The sequence below is a fragment of the Panthera uncia genome, chromosome B4 (genome assembly GCF_023721935.1).
Source record: "Panthera uncia isolate 11264 chromosome B4, Puncia_PCG_1.0, whole genome shotgun sequence".
In the NCBI taxonomy this organism is placed as follows: Eukaryota; Metazoa; Chordata; class Mammalia; order Carnivora; family Felidae; genus Panthera; species Panthera uncia.
In genome coordinates this window covers 135,356,600-135,380,265 of record NC_064809.1, presented here as the reverse complement: position 1 = coordinate 135,380,265, position 23,666 = coordinate 135,356,600, and the positions used below count along the sequence as shown (strand labels likewise).

Sequence of the window (23,666 nt, the reverse complement as noted above, 5' to 3'; positions counted from 1 at the left end):
CCGCGCCCCCGCCCCGCGCCGCGCCCGGCCGAGCAGGCGGCGCCGGCGGGCGACTGGCGCGATGGGGGCGGCGGAGCCGCTGCGCTCGGTGCTGTGGGTGAAGCGGCAGCGCTGCGCCGTGAGCCTGGACCCCGCGCGGGCGCTGCTGCGCTGGTGGCGGAGCCCGGGGCCCGGAGCCGGCGCCCCCGGCGCGGGTGAGTGTCGCCGCCGCAGCCCGCGGGTCCGGCATGGAGGAGGGGGGGGGGCGCGGGGGGCCGGGGAGGGGGCGGGGGCGCGTCCCGGCGCCCTGGGGGGGCTGTGCGCTCTGGGGACCCCGTGACAAAGGACGAGTCGGGGCGGTGCGGGCGGGGAGGGCCGGAGACCCGGCGCCCTTGGTCCCTCGCGCGGATGCCACCCCGGCGGGGAGGGCTGCGGCCCGGGACGCGTCTCCCGATCGCGGCCGCATCGCGCAGACGGGCCCGCAGATATCCAAAGGGCACCTTCTGGGTGAAATGGGTTACGGATGGATCCCGAGGGGCGCCGGCGCGCCGCGCTCGGTTTCGGTTTAACCCAAGGACCGACGCTTTTCTTTCGCCCGGGTCCAAACCCGGGAGGCAGCCTTGCAGGGTAGGGGGTTGCTGTTGTAGAGAGTGGAGGAGAGGGCTCGGGGCCTTCCGTCTGGGATGTGCTGGAGAGGGGGGGGGGGGGGGGCGGGGTGGGAGTGGGTTTTGGTACAGCGGGCTGGACACATGACCTTCAGAGGCCTTCTCCTTTCGGAGAAGTGTAATTTGGATAAAAATGGAAAGGACACACCCGGCGCAGGGGACACTCTCCCCAAGGAGAAGGGACCAGGGGCTCGCTGGCAGAGCTGTCTGCTGGCAGAGGGAGGGCAGAGGCTTAATGAGATGTCATTTGATCCCGAGAGGGAGGAGGAGGATTACCGAGGGCTGTGTTGGACAGTGGGAAGGGGGAGGCTTCCAAGGCCCAGAAACCCGGGCTGGCCAGTGTGGGTGTGTTCCACTTCATTCATTCTCTTGTGCAAGTTTTATCCGGGGCCTGTTGGGGAGGGTGCGGTGGTATCCTAGCCCTGGCTCAGTGCCTGTGGAAAAGTCCCTGCCGCAGTGGGTCATTTTCCCTGGAAGGAAGCCAGAGGGGTGCACCTGCAGGGGCACGTGTGTCTGAGGAGAAGACCCCGGCCGGTGGAGGCCCATCACCGGGGTATGGGTGGGGCCAGCAGCCTTCACTTAGGTGGCGGCATTTGAGCAGAGAGCCCGAGAAACCCATGCACCTGGGGGAGAGGTTGTCCAGGTGGGAAGAAGAGTAAGGGCCCTAAAACCAGGCGGGAGGTGGATGTCAGCCCAAGGTATCCCAGGGGCTGACATGGGACTCCTCTTTGGCTGTGAGGGCTTTATCCGGCTTAACATTCTTAAAGGATCCGCTGAGAGTGAACAGAGGGAGCTCGATTCCGGGGCTCCTGGCCTTGGTCAGGCAGGAGTGGGGGACGAGCAGGGCGGGGTGTGCGTGAGGCATGTAAGCTGAGCGAGGGCAGCAGAGTCCAGGCTTGCAGTCCACTGAAGTCACTGCACAAGAGGCAGCAATTTATTGTTTTGATTATTGGGCGTGGGGGTGGCAGATTCTCTCGTGGGCAGAGTTTGGGACACCCTGGGGTGCTCCAGGTGCTTCCTGACGCTGAGGTTGTGAGGCTCACGGGTTGGAGGAGGGGTGGGCCGAGCCGAAACAGGCGAGGCCGAGGTCAAGGGCGGCCTCAGACCCATGGCCAACACTTGGTTTCCGGCCTTGGGGTCACCGGAAGCACTGTCTGCAGAGAGCCTGTCTCTGGCTGGGTGTCTGAGAGTTTACTCTTGTGTGATCTTACTGATGTCCCTCTGGGAGAAATGTCTTGCATCAGGTATCACCCCGGGGCTTCTTTGCACCACCCACCAGGGCCCCGTGTCTTGCTCTAACGGTGCCTGGCCCGGCCCCGAGGGCTTTGAGCATCTGTGTACATCTCTGGGCTCGAGAATGGGTCCCTTCCGTGCGGCCATCGCGCTGCCGTTCCACGCGTGTCGTGTTCACACACAGCCCCAGCCGGGCAGGTGTTCTCGTACTTTACACGCGGAGAGACCCAGCTATGGGGCATCTAAGTAACTGTCCCCCCGGTGGTCCACACGTGAGCTTGGTCCCCGCCAGCCACTGGCAGTGTGGCCCCATCAAGCCTCAGCGCCGCGTGGACACTGGACGGACCCCACCCCCGTGGGTTGTCCAGGTGGGAAGTCCCTCGTTGCCTGCATTTAGCGCCAGCCACCCTTCGCCAGCTGGTTTCCGGTGGTCAGACTCTGGGCCTGCGTGGGGGCCGTGCCGCCTTCGGTCTGCTGGCTGCTGGTTCTCTCTCTCGGGAGAGGTATTGTTTTGCATCTACGGAGGGTGAAGGCGCTCTGTGCGGGCTCTTCTGGAGCTTTCTCCCTGGAGGGGCCGGGGCTGCGGGCGCCCTGGCCGGGGGGGGCTTCCTCCAGGAGGAGGCCTGTTCCCGTCGCTGTTTTCCGACACCAGCCACCGCCTTGGGTGGGCAGCGCAGAAACTGCTGTGCCAGCTCGCTGGGTTTTCTTCGCTTCTCCGCGCCCGCAAAAGGGAAGCAGGCCCGTGGCAGATGATTGCATGCCGGAGGTCAGTAGGGTCAGGACGTGCACCAGGCCACAGGAGAGGTCAGAGAGGGGAGCCGCGTCAGGGCCGCGGGGTGCGGCCACGTGGGTCATTTCACCCGATCCTCTTGTGTCTCGAGAATATCACTCCTGTTTCCTTTTTGTTTTAATTTTTTTTTTAACGTTTATTTATTTTTGAGACAGAGAGAGACAGAGCATGAACGGGGGAGGGGCAGAGACAGAGGGAGACACAGAATCGGAAGCAGGCTCCAGGCTCCGAGCCGTCAGCCCAGAGCCCGACGCGGGGCTCGAACTCACGGACCGCGAGATCGTGACCTGAGCCGAGGTCGGCCGCTCAACCGACTGAGCCACCCGGGCGCCCCTGTCACTCCTGTTTTCAGGCATGAAAACTGGAAGCCGTGAACTGATTGCTCCCAGAGGCAAAAGGTGTACAAAAGGGAGCTGGGGGTTTGATCCAGGCACGTGCTCTTTTCTCCGTGGCCCGGTGTTTGAGACGAGGACGAGGTGAGGACGAGGGAATTGGGGGGCAGAGCTGTCTGGTCTCAGAGCGGACTGCCCCTAAGGGCGCGTGCGGTGAGAGCAAGGGCTCCTGGGTGCCAGCCTGGTCGGAAGTGGAGCTGATTGAAAACAGGAAACCGGGCAGAGGCCTCGTGTGTCAAAGGGGGTCGTGCTAGTTGAACTTGAAACAGACTGTAGCTATAGCTGGGTTATATATACCCCCAGACTCTGAATGTGTTCTCTTAGGGTCAGGGCTGGCAGGAGAGTGTGTGTGTGTGTGTGTGTGTGTGTGTGTGTGTGTGTCCCGGGGGGTTGTGGTGGGGGGTGGACACGGCTGGTGCTCCACGGTTGGAGGAGAAGAGAACCCTCTCCTTCCTCCCAATGGCCCCACCTGGCTGATGGTGAGCTCCTTGGTCGGGTCACTGCTGTATTTGTAAAGCGTGTCTCTAATACTGCCGCGCAGTGCCAGGCAAAACGTAGGTAAGCCACAGACACTTACGGAAAGTTTAAACTCTAGAAAACACAGACAGAAAGGCACGCACACAAAAACTACCCTTAGTCTTACCCTCAGGCAGTGAATACTATTTGGTGTTTCTGTCTATGTGAATATGCATGAAAGAAAAGCTGGGGAAATATAGTGTAGAATGTTTTCTATAGTATTATTTACTCACTTAAAATATGACTTTTTTTTTTTAATTTTTTTTTTCAACGTTTTTTATTTATTTTTGGGACAGAGAGAGACAGAGCATGAACCGGGGAGGGGCAGAGAGAGAGGGAGACACAGAATCGGAAACAGGCTCCAGGCTCCGAGCCGTCGGCCCAGAGCCCGACGCGGGGCTCGAACTCACGGACCGCGAGATCGTGACCTGGCTGAAGTCGGACGCTTAACCGACTGCGCCACCCAGGCGCCCCAAAATATGACTTTTTAAAGTCAACTTTATTGGGGCGACTGGGTGGCTCAGTCGGTTAAGCACTGGACTTCAGCTCAGGCCATGATCTCGTGGTTCGTGACTTTGAGCCCCGTGTGGGGCTCTGTGCTGACAGCCAGGAGCCTGGAGCCGGGTTTACATCCTGTGTGTGTGTCTCTCTCTCAGCCCCTCCCTGGCTCGTTCTCTGTCTGTCTCTCTCAAAAGTAAATAAACATAAAAAAATATTTAGGGGCACCTGGGTGGCTCAGTCGGTTGAGCGGCAGACTTCGGCTCAGGTCACGATCTCACAGCTCATGGGTTCGAGCCCCGCGTCAGGCTCTGCTGATGGCTCGGAGCCTGGAGCCTGTTTCCGATTCTGTGTCTCCCCTCTCTCTCTGTCCCCAACCCACTCGCATTCTGTCTCTGTCTCTCTCAAAAAAAATAAGTAAACATTAAAATAAATTTTTTTTTAATATTTAAGGTCAACTTTATTGAGGTATAATTTGCATACAGTAAAATTCACACATTTTAAGGATGTAGTTTGGGGAATTTTGATCAGTGTATGCACCTGCCGAAACATCACCCTATCAGGATACAGAACCTTCGAATCACCCCAGAACCTTCCTCTGTGCCCCATCCCTCGGTCTCTGCCCTGCTTTATCACCAGGGACGGATTTGACTTCTAATAGAATTTCCTATAAGTGGAATCATGTGATACGTGCCCTTCCTGTCTCTGGCTTCTTTGTTTCGCTTAATCATTTTGCACTCACAATGATCAGTGGTCGGTTCCTCCTTATCACAAGGTAATACTGTGTTGTCTGAGTAAACCAGTTTGTTTATTCACTGTGTGGATTTGGGGGCCATTTCCAGTGTTTGGCTGCATGAATAAAGATGCTGATCATTTGTATAAAAGTCCTTTTGGGGGGGTATATACTTTCTTTTCTCTTGGGTGTGTATTTAGGAACAGAGAGCTGGCATATCTTAAAGACATGATTTTTCTTTGTCGTGCAGTGTTTCATTACATGAACATTACAAAATGCCCTTTTCATTCATTGATAATGTAAAAGTTCCTCAAAATCAGAATTGGATGGATTAAAGATTTTCATGTAAAAAATTAGTCCAAGAAAACAGAGGATAAGTTATAGTGTTGGAATGTGGGAAGACCTACCTAACCAAGGTGAACTCCAGAATGCCTACAGAAAAATCTGAATTATTTCAATAAATAAAAATCTTAAATATTTTTGGTAAGACTCCATAATTTAAAAAATGATGGGGATGATATTTGCAACAAATATGATAGACGGTGAAAATTAAGAAAACATTAAAAAACTTTTTTTAATGTTTTTATTTATTTTTGAGAAAGAGGCACAGAGCATGAGTGGGGGAAGGGCAGAGAGCAAAGGAGACACAGAATCCGAAGCAGGCTCCAGGCTCTGAGTTGACAGCATGGAGCCCGACATGGGGCTCGAACGCATGAACCTCGATTTTGTGACCTGAGCCGAAGTCAGACGCCCAACCGACTGAGCGACCCAGGCTCCCCAAGAAAACATTTAAACGTATAAAAATTGATTTTAAAAATCCATTGCAAAGAACGCATACAGGCCGTTCACACAAGTAAACAATTCAGGGCTGGGTGACAAGCATCTGGGTAGATACTGAAGCCAAAGCGGCATAAAGAACGGAGCCACTTGTGACGGGTGTGTGAGCCGCTTTGGGAGATTCATCTGGCGATGTTTTGAAAGTATTTCTTAAAATGATCTATTACGTGACCCATCCATCTCACATCTGATCAGTTACCTCAAGGAAGAACACTAGTATTTAACGAACTGTCTTTCATCCTTTAGAAGATAATACCTTCTCTTTGTTTATTAGGATGCTGTTAATATTTTTTACTCCTACCCCCCTCCCCTTAATTTTTCTTCTCTAACGGTCCAGATTTTTGCATAACAGACTTCCCGACAGTGAAGTTGGTTTCTGCCTTTGGCCGTTTCATGAGCCTCACTCCTACAGTCACCCTGACTTCGCGGTCGGCGTGATCGGCGTCGCGCGGACACAGTGCTTTCTCTGCATCCTGACTTCTCTTGAGCCCCGGTTCCAAGTTTCTGACGACCTCTGATTCCACGCCGGAGACGGCCATTGGTGCTTGCTCTTCTAGAAGGGTCTCCCATGTGCGCGGCTCCGTGGCGCCACGGGCTGCCCGTTGCCGGTGCTGGGCTTGCGTTCAAGGCTTCCAGATCTGACCCCAAGGTCCCCACCCCACCTGCTGCCTTCTGGTTCAGCACCGCCTCTCTCTGCCAGGTCCTTTTCCTTCCTGTTTCCAGGTTTGAATCTTACCTTCCAGGTCTGGCCCTGCTGGTACTTTGCCCTTCGGCGATCTTTTTCTTTTGAGTTTCGTACAGCCCGGTTTGTACCTCTCTGCTAGTTATTTCTCTCTGCTTTGTGTGGTGAGTTGGGCTTTTTACATTTGTGTTTGTATTTGTCTCCTCCCCTGCATTCTCCTGGAGGGCAGAATCCTGTGTCCTCTGGATTCACCCCCGAACCCCATTCTCCAGGAGCTCCCCGCTGAGCAGCAAGGGGGGTGGGGGATGCAGACACAGCGGGTCCCACCAGCAGGAAAAGGTGGGGGGGGGGGGGGCTTCCAGTAGTGATTTGTTGCTCTGTTTGCTTACAAGAGCCAGCCCTTGCTTTTCTCTGAAGGGGAGTGGGTTTGAAACCATGGGGAGTGACTAGGAATCAGAAGAGTTTGTGCAAAGCCCACAAATTCTCCGCGGTCCATGCCCGCCCAGCGTGTGCTGTGGAAATCTTATTTGTGCCCCATTGCGAAGGCACGAGCAATGCAGATGGTCAGATTATATAAAGCCAGTGACCTGCACATTTCGATATGGAGGAATCTCAGTCTATCTGAAGAGGGAATGAATGGCAATCCTCTCTACCTATTTCAGAAAAAAAGAATCCAGATTTGGGTACGAGCCTCTATAGGAAGAGGGGCGCAGCTTTGCAGTCTTAGCGGATGTCAGAAAACAGCAGGCCTTCCCAAAGTGTCCCCTTAGGCCCTTGCCACCGTTATTGTCAGTAGCTGAACGTGGTCGTAAAAATGGTAATATTTCGGAGATTATTCAAGGTTAACTTTTATCTGTTGCTCTAAGATGGGTCTCCAAACGCTTTCTTAAAGGGCCAGATGGCAAATGTTTTAGGCTTTGTGGGTCACAGTTCCTCAGCTCTGCTGGTTTAGCACAAAAACAGCTACAGATGCTGTGTGCTGAATTCACGTGGCTGTGTGCCAATAAAACTTTATTTATAAAAGCAGGCAGCTGGCTGAATTTGGCCTGCAGCTTGCTGACCCTGCTCTAAATCATTATTTGTGAACAGGGAATGACCATGTGATGTGTTGTAAAAGCAGCTGATCCAGATGACAAAAAATATTTTATCCTTCAAAACAAACAAGTGAACAGATCTAGTCATCTGGAGGAACCGATACTGCAGTTTGGGAAACACACCCACTCGGGTTCTGGTCCCACCATGCCCTGCTCTGTAAGCGGAAAGCCCATCCTCCCTCTGAGAAATGGTACATCCCTGTGCAGACTGACCTTGGGCATCAAAATTGGTCTATTTCCTTTCTCTCTGACCAGTTTCACACAAACCTGCCTACACCCCACCAAAGTTTGAAGTAGCACAAGAACAAAGGAGCGTGTCAGAGTGATGTAGTCTATGGTGATACATGTTCCGTGGCACTGGAAAGACTGTGTATTCTGCTATTGTTGTGGGGGGGGTGTTGGAGAAATGTGATGGATCCTATTGGTTGATGATGGTGTTGGTTGGTTCTTAATATCCTTGCTGATCTTCTGTTTCATTGTTCTATCAATTGTTGAAGTCTCCAACTATAATTCTGGACTTCTCTAGTTTGCCTTGTAGTTCTGTTAGTTTTTGCCTTATGTATTTTCCTGCTATGTTGTTTGATGCATACATGTTCAGGTTGCTATGTCTTCATTTGGGGTTGACCCTTTTTCATTATGTAATATGCCTCTCTGTTTCAGGTAATTGTCTTTGTTCTGAGGTCTACTTTATGTATTAATAAGCCACTCCTACTTTCTTTTGATTAATGTTTTCATGGTGTGTCTTTTCCATCCTTTTACTTTCTACCTGTTCCATTGGTAGATTTGCAGTGAGTTTAGACCACATACAGTTAAGTCATGTTTTTAAATCTCTGTCTTCTTAATGTAAATTTTGATATGTTAGGGTTTAAATCTGCCATTTTATATTTTGTTTTCTGTTTTTCTTTCTGATTTTCATTTTTCTGTTTTCTTTTTCCTGCCTTCCTGTGGATTATTTAATTTTTTTCTTTTTAGAATTAGGTTTTGGTTTATCTATACATCTTTTTTAGTTTTATATTGTTGTAAAATATCTGTATTGTTTTGGTTCCAATTTTAGTGTATGTGCTGCTGAAGTGAACACAGTGTGTATTCTTTTTTTAAATGTTTATTTATTTATTTTGAGAGAGTGCACATGCACGCATGCATAAGCAGGGGGAAGGGCAGAGAGAGAGGAGAGAGAGAATCCCAAGCAGTCTCCATGCTGTCATTATGGAGCCTGACGAGGGGCTCAAGCCTGTGAACCATGAGATCATGACCTGAGCCAAAATCAAGAGTCAGACACTCAACTGACTGAGCCACCCAAGCACCCCAATTTGTATTGTTTTTTTTTTTAATGCGTTTATTTGTGTAGCCTCTGAGTGGTTGTCTCCAGTGTTGGTTTATGTAAATGTAACTCTCCCCAGCCTGCTGGTACTGTCATTTTACCTGTTTGGGTAAAATATAGAAAGCTTACCTCTGCATCACCCTACTCTCCCCTGTTTTATTGTATAAGTGTCTTGATTTTTCCCTCCGCGGACATTTAGAACCACATTAGTGTTACAACTTTATCTTCAATCCTCAAACATCATTTAGGAAAGTCAAGAAAAGAAGGAAGTTCTGTTGGGGCACCTGGGTGGCTCAGTCGGTTAAGCGTCCGACTTCAGCTCAGGTCATGATCTCCTAGTTTGTGGGTTCAGGCCCCATGTCAGGCTCTGTGCTTACAGCTCGGAGCCTAGAGCCTGCTTCAGATTCTTTGTCTCCCTCTCTCTGTGCCCCTCCCCAGCTTGTGCTCTCTCTCTGTCTCTCTCTCTCTCTCTTTCTCTCAAAAATGAATAAATAAACATTTAAAAAAGGAGAAGGAAATTCTGTTGTATTTGTCTTTATCTTTGTTCACCATATTCTTTCTCTTTCTTTTTTTCAGGGATCCGTCCATATTTTTTCTTTTCTGCTTCCTCTAGCCATTCTTCAGGAAAGGTCTGCTAGCAGCAAGTTCTCTTGGTCTTCCTCTAGCTGAGAATGTCTTGATTTCTCCTTTATCCCTGAAAGATATTTTTGCTGGGTATAAGATTCTGGGTTGACAGTTCTTTTCTTTTGGCACTGGAAGAATATTTTGTCACTTCTTTCTGGACTTCCATGGTTGCTGCTGAGAAATGCACTGTCACTTGAATTGCTTTTCCCCCTATAGGTAAAGTGCTGTTTCTCTCTCATTGACTTTAGGATTTTTTCTTTGACTATGATGTGATTTTCAGAAGTTTGACTGTGATGTGTCTTGGTTTGATTTTCTTTGTAAGTTATGTCTTTTATGTTACGTAAGTTATGTCTTACAAATTTGGGAAGTTTTCAGCCATTATTTTTAAATACTTTTTCAACCCATCTCTCTCTACTTCTGGGACACTGGTGACACAACCATGAGATCTTTGTTTATAATTTCACAGGTCCCCAAGGCTCTGTTCACTTTTTAAAAACTATTTTTCTCTGTTGTTCGAATTGAGTAACTTCCATCATACTATCTTTCAGTTCACTGATTCTTTTCTCTGTCCCTCCGTTCTGTGTTCAAGTCTACCCCCCTGCTTTCTATTTTGGTTATTGTGTTTTTATTTTTCAGTTCTCAGATTTCTGTCTGGTTCATTTTTTATCTTTTCTTCCCTTGCCGAGTCTGTAGGCCTTCGTTGGCTTTCCATGTGTAATTGCTCAGGGAATGTTCTCATCTGCTCAAACAGTGCTTGCCAGTGTCTGTGCTATCTCAGTGTTGGCCTCTAGCGACTGTCATTTTCCATTCAGTCGTAGAACTTCCCAGTTCTTACTGTGGTGACTGATTTTTTATTGAAACCTGGACATTCCTGTATGGCGTAATGAGACTGGATCTTATTTAAATCTTCTCTTTTAGCTGGCTTTCTCTGACACTGCTCCATCAGGGAAGAGGTGGCTAGTTACTGCCAGGTGGGGGAAGAAGTCCAGGTTCCCCTTGGCCTTGTTGGCAACCAAGGAGGGGTCCCTCATTGCTGCCGGTGAGGTGGGAGTCCTCTCCGCCCCCCACCAGCCCTCCACTGATACTTCCTCGGCTGGGAGGGGTGGGATGCCTTGCGACTACTCCTTACGGGGTCTCCCACGATCTGGGTGGGTGGTCAAAGTCCTGACTCCCCACTGTGTCTTCTCTGACACCATCCCAGCAAGGAGGCCGAGGGCACCTGGCTCCTGCCGGGTGGAGGTAAAGTCCAGCTCCTTTTCTGTCTCCTGGGGGAGTGAGGCTTGTTACCAGCTGGCTGGATGAACATTCCAGCTGCCTACGTGGGTTTCTCTCACATCACCCTGGCTGGGAGCGCTGGGGGACCTCGTGAACTCCTCCATGGAAGTCCAGGCTCCTGGTCAGCCTTTATTAGTGTGTGTGCAGGTGGGGCCAGTGTTTTCTGTGTGTTTCCTGGAGTAGAGCCGTTCTGGTCTAGAAGTTTCCTGTCATGCTGTTGTTCTGTCCTTTCTCTCGTCCTCTGGCTTTTGCTGGAGTTTTGTGCCTGTGCCTGTTGGCATCTCCAAGTTGCGGGATTCTTCAACCAGATGTGTGAGGCAGAAGGAAAACCCAGGGAACTCAGCACCATTTCCTTCCCTGGGTCCCTCCCTGGGTCCCTCCCTGGGTCCCTCCCTGGGTCCCACGGTCCCAGAGCCTCCCTTCTTCTCCTACCCTCCAGAGTCCTGCCGTCTGTCATACCTGACTCAGGAGGAGGCACGGGGAAAAGGGCACCTAGTCCGTATTCTCAGAAGCACAGTTCCCTGTGCATTTTCTAGAAATACTTTTTCTTGGGGCGCCTGGGTGACTCAGTCGGTTGAGTGTCCGACTCTTGGTTTTGGCTCAGGTCATGATCCCAGGGCCATGAGTTTGAGCCCCATGTCAAGCTACACGCTGATGGTGCAGAGCCTGCTTGGGATTCTCTCCCCACCCCCCCGCCCCTCTCCCCTGCTTATTCTCTCTCTTTCTCTCTCAAAATAAATAAAGTTTAAAAAAAATACTTTTTCTCTCTGTTCTTTAGAATGCATTATTCCTACTGACCTATGTTCAACTCCCCTGACTTTGCTGTATCCTAACCATTTGGTTACTGAGCCCGTCGGTGGACTTTTTATTTCAGATACTGTACTTTTAATGCTGTATTCTCCATTTGTTTCCTTCAGGTGGTTTCTTTTTCTCTCCCGAGTACTGCTGTCTCTCCGATCATCTCAGCTGTACCTCGCTGAGCAGGGTTGCAAGGGCAAGTTGAGAGTCATTACCCGACCTCCAGCATCCAGGCCACCTCAGCTAGGGCATGCCTTGTCTTCTCCCTGGAGAATGTCGGCATTTCCTGGTTCTTGGTGTGTTGATTAATCTGTATTCCAGACATTTCAATATCCTGTTGTAGGACCGTGAGTCCTGTTAAAATCCTTCGGAGAATTTTCTTGAACGGGTGCTCGGCGAGGTTGGGCTTGGATGCCCAGGGCGTCTGATGCGGTGGGAGGGGTTTCTGCGTCAGTCTGGCGCTCGGGGCCTTTGCCATCCTGCTGGGGAGCCGCGCTGACGTTTGTCACACGGGGGAGGCTGGGGCCCGGTGCTGGGGTGTGTGGCAGCTTGGGTCCCACGGCGCGTCCGTGCTTCCTGCCTGTTCCGCACCTGAGCAGCCAGGCGTGTGTCTGTTCACACCCAGAGCCAGGACACCCTCTCCAGCCCTCTCCTCTGCCCTGCTTGGGCTCCTGTGCCCAGGCGGACAGGTATCATGCTGTCCGCATGCAGCTGGAGACCAGCAGGAGAGGGAGACTCCCGCCCCACACCGCTCGCTCTCCAGGGGCGGCTTCTCTGGCCTTTTGCCCTTGGGGTTCTCAGTGAGTTGTCTTTCTCCCGTCTTGTCCCCAGCTCCTAGTCCTGATCTGTGGGAGACAGAGAGATGGGTTGTGGGCCTCCCCCACCCCTCCAGGACTGGGAGCCTTCACGCTGCTCCGTGCCTCGCGAAACCCTCCCCACAGCCCTCGGGGTGATCTCACTATTGTCCCCGTTGCAGAGACAGCCACCTGCGAGGGTGTGGATCCCGGGGTTGGGGCCCCAACTGGCCTCTGTAGCCGGTGGGGTCGGACACAGCAGGTGCTTGGAGCGGAAATCTGCCGGGTCCTCAGTGGGCAGCTGCTGCCGGGCCCTGAGGCTTCGGTCCTTTGGTCACAGGTTGGGGACGCTCACCCAGGGTTGCCCAGGGTCTGAGGAGTGTAGAGGCCGCACAGGTGTGGACGGGGCCCAGGTCACAGGGTGGGGAAGAGCCAGGGCCGGAACCCTCGGGGGCTCACTCGGTCCCTCTGGGGACGGTGTGCTGCGGGCTGGCTGGTGTGGGAAAGCTGGGTGCGGGAGGCGGGCTTGGCTTCGGGTCAGAAGAGGGTGAGGAGAGTGGTGGGATCGGGAGGAAGCTGGAGACTGTCAGGGAGGGTTCCTCTGCGAGCATCCACAGGCGTCTGCTGGGTGCCACAGGGGTGGACAGACAGGGTCCCTGCATGTGCGTGGTGCAGGCAGACCGTGACCCCCCAGGCTGGGTCCTGGGACTAGGTTAGGGTGGGTTCAACGGGGGACAGACTCTGTTTAGTCACGATGTGTCCCCAGACACACTCTGGGGGTGCCCGGCTGTCGGTTGAACGTCCGACTTTGACTCAGGTCGCGATCACGTAAAGATCGAAACCTCAGGCCTCTCCTTGTGTGCAGTGAGCGGGCCTGAGGCCTTGAGGTGGGCGGGGGCCCTTGGGTCCCACAGGCCCCGCACATGCAGGCACGCAGTAGGTGCTCACACAGTGTCCGTCCGTCTGTCCCCTCTACCTCCCTCCAGCCTCCCCTGGGCAGGCCACAGCTTGTCCACGCTGGCGAGGTCGTGGTGGAAAATCTCCTCCTTGACACGTATGCTGCAGGAGATGCCCTGTGACGCTCGCAGAGAGGTTGGAAACCGATCGCATTTCTGTATTTCCTCCGTGTGCTTTTTGTCCCCATTAGAAATCCACGTTCCGCTCTTCCGTGGAGGCCACGTAAGCCTGTCCTCTCCCTGCTCTGAGCTGATGCGCAGCTGCCGGTGACGCCACGCAGGGCCGGGGGACAGTCTGTGGTCAGGAGGAGCCTTGCAGAGGTGCCGAGGGCAGGTGCCGAATGGGGGGGAGGGCGACCGCGGTGGGGGCAGAGCCCCCGGAGGTACCCGGGGACCCAGGCCGTGTCTGTAGCCTCGCAGCCAGGCCTCTGGGTCCGTGGTCGTGCGGTCACACCAGCAGGTCACTCCCTGCTGCTTCTTCGTTGCCCGTCTGCCCGGCGGGGGCTGTAATCGTGCCCGCCCCGGGTGGTCGTGGAGGGTCACGCGCTGGAGTGCTCCCGCGGGCCGGAGCTGGCAGGCGGCCGTGCTCTGCAAAACCATCTGGGCCTGCCTCCCCAGGGGCCTCCGTGTGACTGCGCCCTTCCTCCCCGTCACACCCGCACGCTGTCTTCTGGCTCTGGGTGGCCACGCCCGGTCGCTGCAGGGCCCTTCGGTTAGAGGCCCGCCCGAGACGCCGTTTCCCCAGATGCTGCGACACGGAGTGACCCTGGGCGCGAGTTATCTGGAGGTGCCAGCAGGCGCTTTCCCGCTCCCGTTGTCAGACCGAAGCAGACGTTGAGGAATGTCCCGAGGCGCCAGCACCCAGGGCACCGGGAAAGCCGCTGTCCCCACTCCCGCGGACTCCCAGGAAGGCCGGTCTTGGCCCTGGTGGAGCGGCGTTCACCCTCCGCCCGCAGGGAGCACCGCGCCGTCTGGAAGAGCCGTGCGGGGACAGGACACGTAGAACGGTCGGAGAGAGCGTGCGGGCCCGGATGTGGCCGCAGGAGGGCCAGGGACAGAGTGACCACTCGTCCGCGTGGTATTCTTGGGTCCCCGTGGCAGCTGTGGGCGGACGCCCTGTCCTGGAGCTCAGGTTCCTTCAGCAAACGTGTGCCGAGTGGGTGTCCCAAGGAAGCGTGTTCACGTCGTGCACAACCGAGCACGGAGTCGGCACGGGTGCGGCCTGCCCGGACGTCTGGGCCCCGGTCCCCGGGGCGGCCCCTGTTGCTCGGGCTCCCCGGGGTGGGCGCGCGGGGGCTCATGGGCCGTGACTCTTCCCCTGGGCCTCACCACCACCTGCCTCCCTCCCAAGCGCAGGCAGGTTCAGACTTTGCCCCGGGATGGCAGGCCGCTCCCTGGGTGCCGAGAGCAGGTGCAGTGGCTTGCTCTGGCCTGTCCGCCTGCGGCCTCCTGCGCGGGGCCTGGTGTGAGACATGGGGCCGGGGAGCACAGCTCTGCCCTTGATTGTGAACTTGCTTTTGTTCTGGTCCCTTGTCAGCCTCCTGGGGGTCTGCGGGGGCCCTACTGAGTGGGACGCTCCAACCGGCACGACCCTGCCCCATCTGTGTGTGTGTGTGTGTGTGTGTGTGTGTGTGTGCATTCACACACATGGGCCACCCTCGTGACACACACGAAGTCCCCCTCCTGTTGGGTGCGAGGCTGCTGTGTGGGCTCCGTTTCGTCTGGGAACTTGGGACGGGAACTTGATTGACAGCAGGCACGGTGTCTCCTCGGGGTCGTGACTGTGGAGCGAATCCAGTCGAGCGGGTTGCGGTGAGCACCGTGGAACAGACAGAACGGACCTGGCTGGGGAGATCACAGAGGGCAGAGCCCTGTCGGCTGTCCCTGGGGGCCCTGCCAGGATGCTACAGGGCTGGCTGTCCCCCGGGCATCGCTTGTGCCGCTTTGGGAATGTGGTGGCCATTCGCTCATCACCCTTAAGGGAGGGTTAAACTGCCAGTCAGCACACAGCCACCCTCCCCATGAAGGGAGGCACAGCGGAATCATATCCGCCGTCGGCAAAGCGCCCAGACTTTCAGCCGGGATTTGGTTGCAACATTTCAGGCCATTTTGGAAAAGGACTTTATTGCGTGAGAACATTTTTTTCGGTTTGTAATCATTGTAATATTTGAGCCAGTACCAGTGGCCCTTGAGATGAATTGCTTTTTTATTATTAGAAGATGTCACGATGGACTGAATGCACGAGGCTGGGCGTCGGAGTCCGGCCGAGGGCTGACAGGGCGAGTGGGGGGACTTGTGGCAGCCAGCAGGTTCTGGGTCACAGGAGCTGAGGAGACGGATTATTTATGAAATATGCAAAGCCTAACAAAATGACCTACCCTAGTGTAGTATTTACAAGGACGTTCTTACAAATGAAGCGTGAGTCCTTCAGAATTAAAGACGCAAACACAGGTTGCTGTACTTGGCTGCTAAGTTATTGTTTAGCAAAAAGCCGCCTCGCTGACTTCTGAGTGGTTTGTGGCTGTTCACCTGCACCCCTCGTGGCCTGGGTTGGGCCCAGGGGTTGAGGTGGGGGCCCTTCGGGACCCGGTGCCGGCAGGCAGGACTGGCTCAGAGGCCAGCGTTTCGGTGGCTCGTCCCGGGCCTGCTGCTCACCGTCTGTGACTGGGACAAGGGTTAGGATTAGGGTTAGGGGTTAGGGGTTAGGGGTTGGGGTTAGGGTTAGGGGTTAGGGGTTGGGGTTAGGGTTAGGGTCCTGGGCAAGGCCTCCTGCTGAGTCGTCTGAAAAGCGAGGACCGTATTTACCCTTTGAGTTGTTGTGGGGATTATACGCACGTACCCGTTTAGCACACAACTGCACTCGCAAACCACCAGGCTCACTGCCGTGTTACCAGGCCCCCGGCGTAGAGCCAGTGGGTCCGCGTCCCACAGCGAGACAGCTTCAGGCCCCCGTGAGGGGGTGACCCCTGGGGGCACATCGGCAGGCTCGTCCTCAGGGAGCTGTGACCTGGCAGGGCGGCAGAGAGATGACCGCGTATATGCCTTGGTGTGTGCGCACAGCAATCAGGGGCAGGGTGTGTGTGCGGACAAGGGAGGGGGCCTCGCTGGGGAGGCGTTTAGGCTGCGAAGTGGGAAACCCTGGGTGAGGCGGGTAGCCGTGTTCGTGGTGGGCATGTGTATCTCCCCAGCACGCTGGTTAGGGGTTACGCACTCCAGGGCAACCTCGTAAGTTCATTCTGTGCTACTTTGGAATTTGTCATGTTGGGCAAGTGGTAGAATTCATCATCAGTGAAGAAGACCGTAGAGTGAGTGTCCTGTCCTGAGATCGGTGTATAAAATGTTTAATGGCGTAGAATAAAAATACCAAATACGTATTCAAAACGTATGGTTTTCTCTTTCTAATCTGGTTGAAAACGTGCCTCTTCTGTATTTTCCTTTATTTTGAACTTGCTCAGTTTTGACAGCCTTGCAAAAGTCGATGCGACTTGACATTTCACTTCCAAGCGTTTGAGGGTGTTGCCAAACTAGACCTTGGTCGCACACCTCCGGAGGACACTGTGCCGATTGGCGGTTTCGCGTCCCGGGTGGGGGAGGACGCAAGGAAGAAAACGCTTGTAGCAAAACCCGTGTGTTTCCATCACATCGTGATTGCCTATGGCCGATATTTCTTCTGCTGATTCCTCAAAGCCGGCGCTGCCCTGGGTCCCTTGTCCCACGAACTCGCGGTGACCGTCTGGGTTTAATGACCCGTCACCCACATCTCTCCACTTTACTCTTCGAACACAAATGGCTCTTTCTGTCCTTGGGCTTTTCTCTCTGCAGGTGCTCTCACTGCGGAAGTAACATGTGCCGTTCCATGGAGAGAGAGTCTGTTGTCATTAATAAATAGCATCTCTTTAGTTCTCTGTTTATGATCAACTTTACTGGAACGTCTGTTTCTAAAAATTTGCAATATCTGTAGAGGGTAATAAAACAGTCTGTTTCTCTTGGGATCCAAATCCAGCCTTCTCGAGAGCAGACATAACTGAAACCACATTAGCACCAGGACGGACAGCCAGGGGGCTGGTTTCCAGTGTTCCCCACGGGGGCGCACGGACGCAGAGCCCCTGCCTCGGGGAAGCGGCAGGTGCAGGCGTCTGGAACGAGCCGGCTGCCGACCACATGTCAGGTTGCGTGGCGAGTTTTCTGTCTGCTGGCCCGATGGAAGTTTCTTTCTGAAATGTTTCACGCCGACTCAGGATGTGGATTGGGCCACGCCCATGACGGAATGCAGGTTCTCGGAGCATCACTGACTCATCTGCCAGGTTGGAAACGCCGCTTCAACTGCCAGCTGTTGAGTTGCTGCTGTGGGGCACTGAGGTCAGGTGTCCCCAGGACGCGTCTGTGACATAGATGCGGGTTCCAGCTCAGCGTGCCCCTGGGACAGCGCCTCCTTTGTTTGAAACTTTTTTTTTGTCTGGCGGCATAACAATGTATTCTTGGGAAATTCAGTTTGAGGAGACGGGAAAATATTTTCGTGGAAGTTATGTCCAAGCCATCACGAGTGGGTAGGTTTTCTGGATGATTTTGTGGAACATTCTGTTACCGTCTGAAGCAAGAGGGTGTGAGGTTAGGCAAGGTCAGGAGGCCTGGGGAAGGTTTAGGGCAATTGAGGGGGACAGAGCTGGGCTGGCGGGACCAAGTGACTAAAGCCACAGCGTGTCCACAGAACAAATCGTGTGTCCGTGTGCCAGCCCAGCGTCCCCCGGGAGTGGCGAGCGGGCAGACAGGGCCAGAGGTCGGGGGATGAGCAGGCTGTTGTGTCCAGTGTGGCCTCCAGTCCCCCTGCCCCCAGCTGCACACACACACACACACACACACACACACACACACACACACACACGGCTTGGAGACAGTTCCCACGGGGCCTGGGGAGCCCACGGAAGATTGCGCAGGCAGGCTCTGTTGGCAGGCTGCCAGGAGGTATCCGGTGGCACCCGGACATTTGATCATTCGGTTGTTCTCTCTAATCACGTTAGGGGACCCCCCCCCCCCACCATGGCACCGGCCGTGGGAACCATCCCCGAACCGGGGCATGCCGGCTCTCCCGGTGGACCCAGGTGGCTTCCGATTTCTGTGTGGTCTCACCTGAACACGCGAGATGCCGTGGCCCCTGTCGGTGGCTGTGGCCGCCACCCCCCCCCCCCCCCACCGGGAGCAGGGTGCAGAGGACCCGTGTGCCCATCGGCCCGGCTGGGTCGCAGCTTTGGCTCCAGTCCTGTTAGAGGGCGGTGCCCACCCAGGTGGACTTCCTTTCCCATCGCAGGCATTTGTAAGCGTCACCAACGAAGAGACCATCTCGGTGTGGTGAGTTAGCCCAGCAGAGGCCTTGTAAAGCAGGCCCGTGACGCCATGGGGTCTCTGCACGTCTCCTTTAGGGTTCGGCTGAGCTCTGGATGAAAATCTCCAGCTCCTGTCGGAGGATCTGTGCTCATTTCCAGCAGCCATTCTGAGTATGTGCTGCCTCGGCCTCGTGCGGACGCCGGGACGGGAGGCAGGGTGTGGGGAGCGGGCTTTGCCAGGAAGGCGGACGGTGGAGGGGCCCCGACAGCTGCACCCCGGCCCAGGGTGTTGCATGAACCTGCACGGTGAGCAGCAGGATGTCTGAACACGGTCCTGACCTGGTGGGAGAAGCCGGTGAAGATTCGGACGGGGCGGTGCCTCGGCCACATTTGCGTCTACGCGCCCTCGGGGGCCTGAGGGGCCAGGCAGGGAGCCACCCCGGGGCAGAGAGGAAGTGAGACAAGGGGTCCTGGATGGCTGGGCAGGTGAGCACAAGCATGGGGCACTCTTCACCGACTTGGGGACACAGCAGGGAAGGACGTTTCTGGAAAGGGGCAGCACAGTAGAGAAGATAGGTTTAGGCTTCGAAGGTTGTGTGTGAGGCTCCCCTGGGACCTACACACACACACGTACTTGAGACCCCACGAGGGTCTGTGATGTAGGAGAGCGCTCAGCGGCCCCCGCCTTTCCCCTGTGCTCCCAACACCGGCCCTTGTCCCCTCCTGTATTTCTGTTTAAAGAACAGATTGCTAAGCGCATTGATGCCCCAAGGCACTGGTTCCCTGTCGGGTGATGGTGACCCCAGGAGACACTGGCTCACATCTGGCAATGTTGGGGGCGCCCCTGGCATTCCTGGGTAGAGCCCAGGGATGCTGCTCAGATCCAGCCCAGGACAGCCCGTGAGAAGCCCTGGTCTGGGGAAGTTTTGTGGCTTCCAGAATCTTCTAGTCCTTTGGAGATACCTATCCCAAAAGCATGTTTCACTCAAAAGCTTTTTGTTGTTGTTTTAGTTTATTCATTTATTTTTGAGAGAGAGAGAGAGAGAGAACACGAGCAGGGGAGGGGCAGAGAGACAAGGAGAGAAAAAATTTAAAGCCGGATCAGCACTGACAGTGCAGAGCCTGACTCGGGGCTGGAACTCACAAACCGTGAGGTTATGACCTGAGCCGAAGTCAGACGTTTAACCAGCTGAGCCACTCAGGCAGCCCCATTCAAAAGTTTTTAAAAGGAGACGTCAGGATGTTACTTTTATAAAGCGAAACGTGACTCCCGTGACCCTCGGCCACTGCTTCCTCTGCAGACAGGGCCACGATCAGCTCGAAGAACTCAGTGATGAGGGGTAAGACCCTGAGGGTGATTCCACCCAGAAAATGCTTGGTGAGTCGGCGAGGAAAGCGCACATCCTGGTCCGGGTCAGGCGGGACTACTGTCCCTGATGGGGGGGGGGGGGCCGCCGCAGGGGGCAGGCCAGGCTGTGGGACGAGCCAGCATGTGCCCTGGGCCCCCGAGTCTTTGTCTCGTGAGTCCTGACGGGGACGTTGCTGCACAGCGACTTGGCCACCAGCCAGGTCCGGTCTGGCCGGGAAATCACCCTTCTTCGAGGCAAGACTCTCATCCTGCCTGTCACCTCATCTTGCTGCACACTCTTACAGAAGCCCATTCTTTTCTCTCTGGTCTCACAGGCAGCGGGAGAGTGTGCAAAGCGCAAGTGAACGTTGGAGAAATGGTAGCATCATGTGGAAAATGACAAGTGCCCCACATTCCCATTAAGCTTTGCAAGACACTCTTCCCGGTGTTACACGTGTGCCGATTTATTGTTGTTCCTGCCCGCGCTTTGCGTGTTCGCGCAACACACGCTTTTGGGCCGGGATGCCCCGCTGGGCCAGCACGTGGAGGCATTTTGCCCTCGGAGGACCACGGTGGTCCCCCTGCTGCCCCCAGGGACTGACCTCGGAGGAGACGGACGGAAGCCGGGTGACATTTTCTGTGTCCTGCAGGGACGTGCTATCCGTTTTCTCAGACTCTTGATGGAGTCCTTCGCCTCCTAACTAGAGATGAAAGTTTTAAAGAACAGAGCCTCCGGCCCGTGGTTCGCACCTGTGCATCGAACTAGAAAAGAAACGGGCCGCTGCGTTGAGGGCGTTTCAGTGCAGGTCCTCAGCTGAGCACAGAGGAGGGGACGGGAGCCCTTCTCACCCCTGATCTTACTTAACCTCCTAAATCCCTAGGGGTCTGATGAGGTCATCCTCACTCACGTACGGTCGTGAAACGCTACCAGCTTAAGGTGGTTACTGGCAGGGCCGGGTAGCCAGGCAGAGTCCGCCCTCCGGGTCCACGGCCACGGCCACCAGGCCCTACTTCCTGGGTTCCCACGAGGGGCAGCCTCTAGGCCAGACCCAGTACTCTGTTACTGACAATCCTCAGTGAAGTGTGCAGACAACAGGGTTTGGTTTTGTTTTGTTTTTTAACATGTTATTTAGTTTTGAGAGAGGGGGAGACAGAGAGAGAGAGAGAGAGAGAGAGAATGAGCAGGGGAGGGGCAGACAGAGGGGGACAGAGGATCCCAAGCGGGCTCCATGCTGACAGCAGCGAGCCCGATGCAGAGCTCGAACTCATGAACTGTGACATCATGACCTGAGCTGAAGTCGGATGCTCAATGGTCTGAGCCGCCCAGGCTCCCTGATAACAGGGATTTTTACTTCTCCGTTGGTCTCGGTCCCTCTTTGGAGAAGATGGTTCTGTTTACTCCTCTGTGTCCGTGTGAGAACAATACTCGGGGAAAACAGCGGGTCCTGCTTTCATAGTTCTGTCTTGTTCTCACCCAGGGAACAGGCAACTAGGCTTAATATAGCAGAGGACACGGAGGTTCGTCCCAAAGGCTCCCTTGTGTCCTGTCCCTTGGCCTTTCCCCCACATTTCAGTTACCCAGGAGCAGGCCCACGTCAGACCAGGTCTCCCTTTGCTCAGAGCCCTCTGAGCTCCAGCGCACCCGAGTGAGAGCCCCACCAGCCTCGGAGGCACAAGCTCCCTGTCCCTCAGTGCATCCCTCCGTCCCTCCCCTCCCCTCCCCCTCGGCTCCTGCTTCTCTCCCAGGCCACCTTCTGAGTTGCGCGTCCTGGCCCCATTCCAGTGTCTGTTCAGACCCTGAGCCCTGCCCTGGGCACCCCTGCTCTGCACATCGGCCCCGACGTCAGCACGGCGTGCCCTCTGCCGTCTCCCCTGCACTCTGTAGGAGGGCGGGGTGGGGCCTGCGGCGGGGACCGTACGTGGTGCCCATGGGGTTGTCAGAGCCGAGGTCCTGTCATTGGTGCGTGGGGCGTAGCGGGCTCGTGACCCCGCCTGCGGGACTCGAGAGGCCGGCAGCTGAGCGCGTGGTGGCGTTTACGACGTCTCGCCCGCCCTCCTGTGGTCCCCCGGGTCTGTGAAACCAATCCGGCAGGATTAGGAATTATTAATGTGTAGACTCCTTTCAGTGGGTTCTCCCGTGAGTCATTTGTAACTTTTACTAATTCACCAGCATGACATGACTGTTGTCTTCATCTGTTGTGCAGTTTCTTAAGTCGGTCAGCCGTTTGTTCGAACGTCAAGAAGTGCGTTAGTCCGAATTACTGTGCGCACTTAGCTTCGTATAGTTTCCTCTCTGCCGTTTCTTACCAGACGGGCCTGAGCGCAGTGACTGTGCGGGGGTGGGGAGGTCCTGATGTTTGTTCTCGGTGGTCTCAGAAGACCGCCGTGTGAGCGTTCGGTCGTGAGTGGTGAGCCCCCGACTCCTCCCTGCGTGGGCCCGGCCTGTCCCCCGTGCAGAGCTGGACCCCAGACACTCCTGTCGTGGGAGATGGGTGCCCGGTGCCGGGCGGGGCGGGGCTGGAAGGCAGGAGGACGTGGAGAGGCAGGCTGTGGGATGAGCAGGGAGGTGTTGCCCTGCCCTGAGCAGACGCCGGCCGACCACAGCGGGGGCAGGGGGGAGTGGGGAGGAGAGAGCCACGGCTTCCGGCCAAGGCAGGGTGAACGCAGGGTGCCCTGCAGGGAGGCCGGGGCGACAGGCGTCACTGAGGGCTGCGACCTGAGCTGTACCCCGCTCACCCCCCGTGTCCGGGAGCGGGGCCTGGTGGGCACCTTGAGCCCACACCGCCCTCTGAGGCCCCACCTCTGGTTCCTCTGCAAGAGTGTCCCTTCCCCGTGGTCCTGGCCACTCTGACCCACTGGGGACCGGCCCTGCCAGCCCCCCAAGGCTTCTCAAGGGGCCCCAGCCCATCCAGACGCTGCCTTCCCTGGTCTTACACCCCGATCCCTGAGGGCAAGGACTTCACAACGATGTAAAGGTCCTGGGGTGTCAGAGCAGCACCACTCACATGGCTGTTACAGAAATTATAGCACTTCGGCTAGATTGCAGGTCTCATAGCCACGCTGGGACCAAACCGCAGATGATACGTTCTTGCTGGTAAATCTTAACAGCAGTTCACGGAGGAGCTTCCGGAACGGAGGCTGTTCAGACCAGGGCCTGCTGTCCTGGGCCTTGGCCTCCCAGTGTCCCAGGCTCTGGTTTCTGTTACCGCCTGCCCTCTCCCCCTGCCCCCTCCCCCACCCCTGCCACCGCTGTGTTCATGTCTGGCTTTCCTGGGCCCTTTACCTAGAGGCGGCCTCTCCCTGGGTTTCCCACGGTGGATAGCATCCGCCGCTGTCCTCTGCAGGCCCACCCAGGGGTCCCCCTCCCGCACCCGATTGGACCCCCCAGGCCTTTCCAGAGCCCCCACCCTTCCCCCGCCTCGGCTTCCCAGGGGCCCTCACCCTCTAGGCACCCCCGGTGTCCTGGCTCCTGCCATGTGCTTCCTCCCTAGTTGGACCTCTGAGCCAGACTAAGGACACTGTGTCTCGAGACTCTTTTCCCGAGTTTAGCACAGTCTCCAGCCGGGGAAGGCAGCGGAGGAAATCATTTGGAAAGTTGGCGGTCTCCATTCTGTTGGGTGAACCACCCCACCCCCTGGTAACGTCGACCCCCCGCAGTTAGCGCCGATTCAAAACCTACAATACGATTCTTTTCTTTACTTCTGGATTTCTAATGAGAATGTGAAAGCAGAGCATTCCCAGCATTTCGGGTTGGACTTCTGTGTTTGTGTGAATTCTGTGCAGTCGTCTGACGTGAGGCTGTGGTCTTTC

The 23,666-nt window shown here is 55.5% G+C and overlaps 1 protein-coding gene across 1 annotated transcript in view; it reads left to right on the top strand.

The window, feature by feature from the left end:
* The first annotated feature begins 22 nt into the window (after positions 1-22).
* Positions 23-23,666, top strand: part of CERK (ceramide kinase) — a 47,674-nt gene continuing 24,030 nt past the window's right edge. The window contains exon 1 of the mRNA XM_049626540.1: positions 23-194. Within this exon, the coding sequence (XP_049482497.1) occupies positions 62-194 (133 nt within the window). The 5' untranslated portion in view covers positions 23-61. The remainder of the gene's footprint in view (positions 195-23,666) is intronic.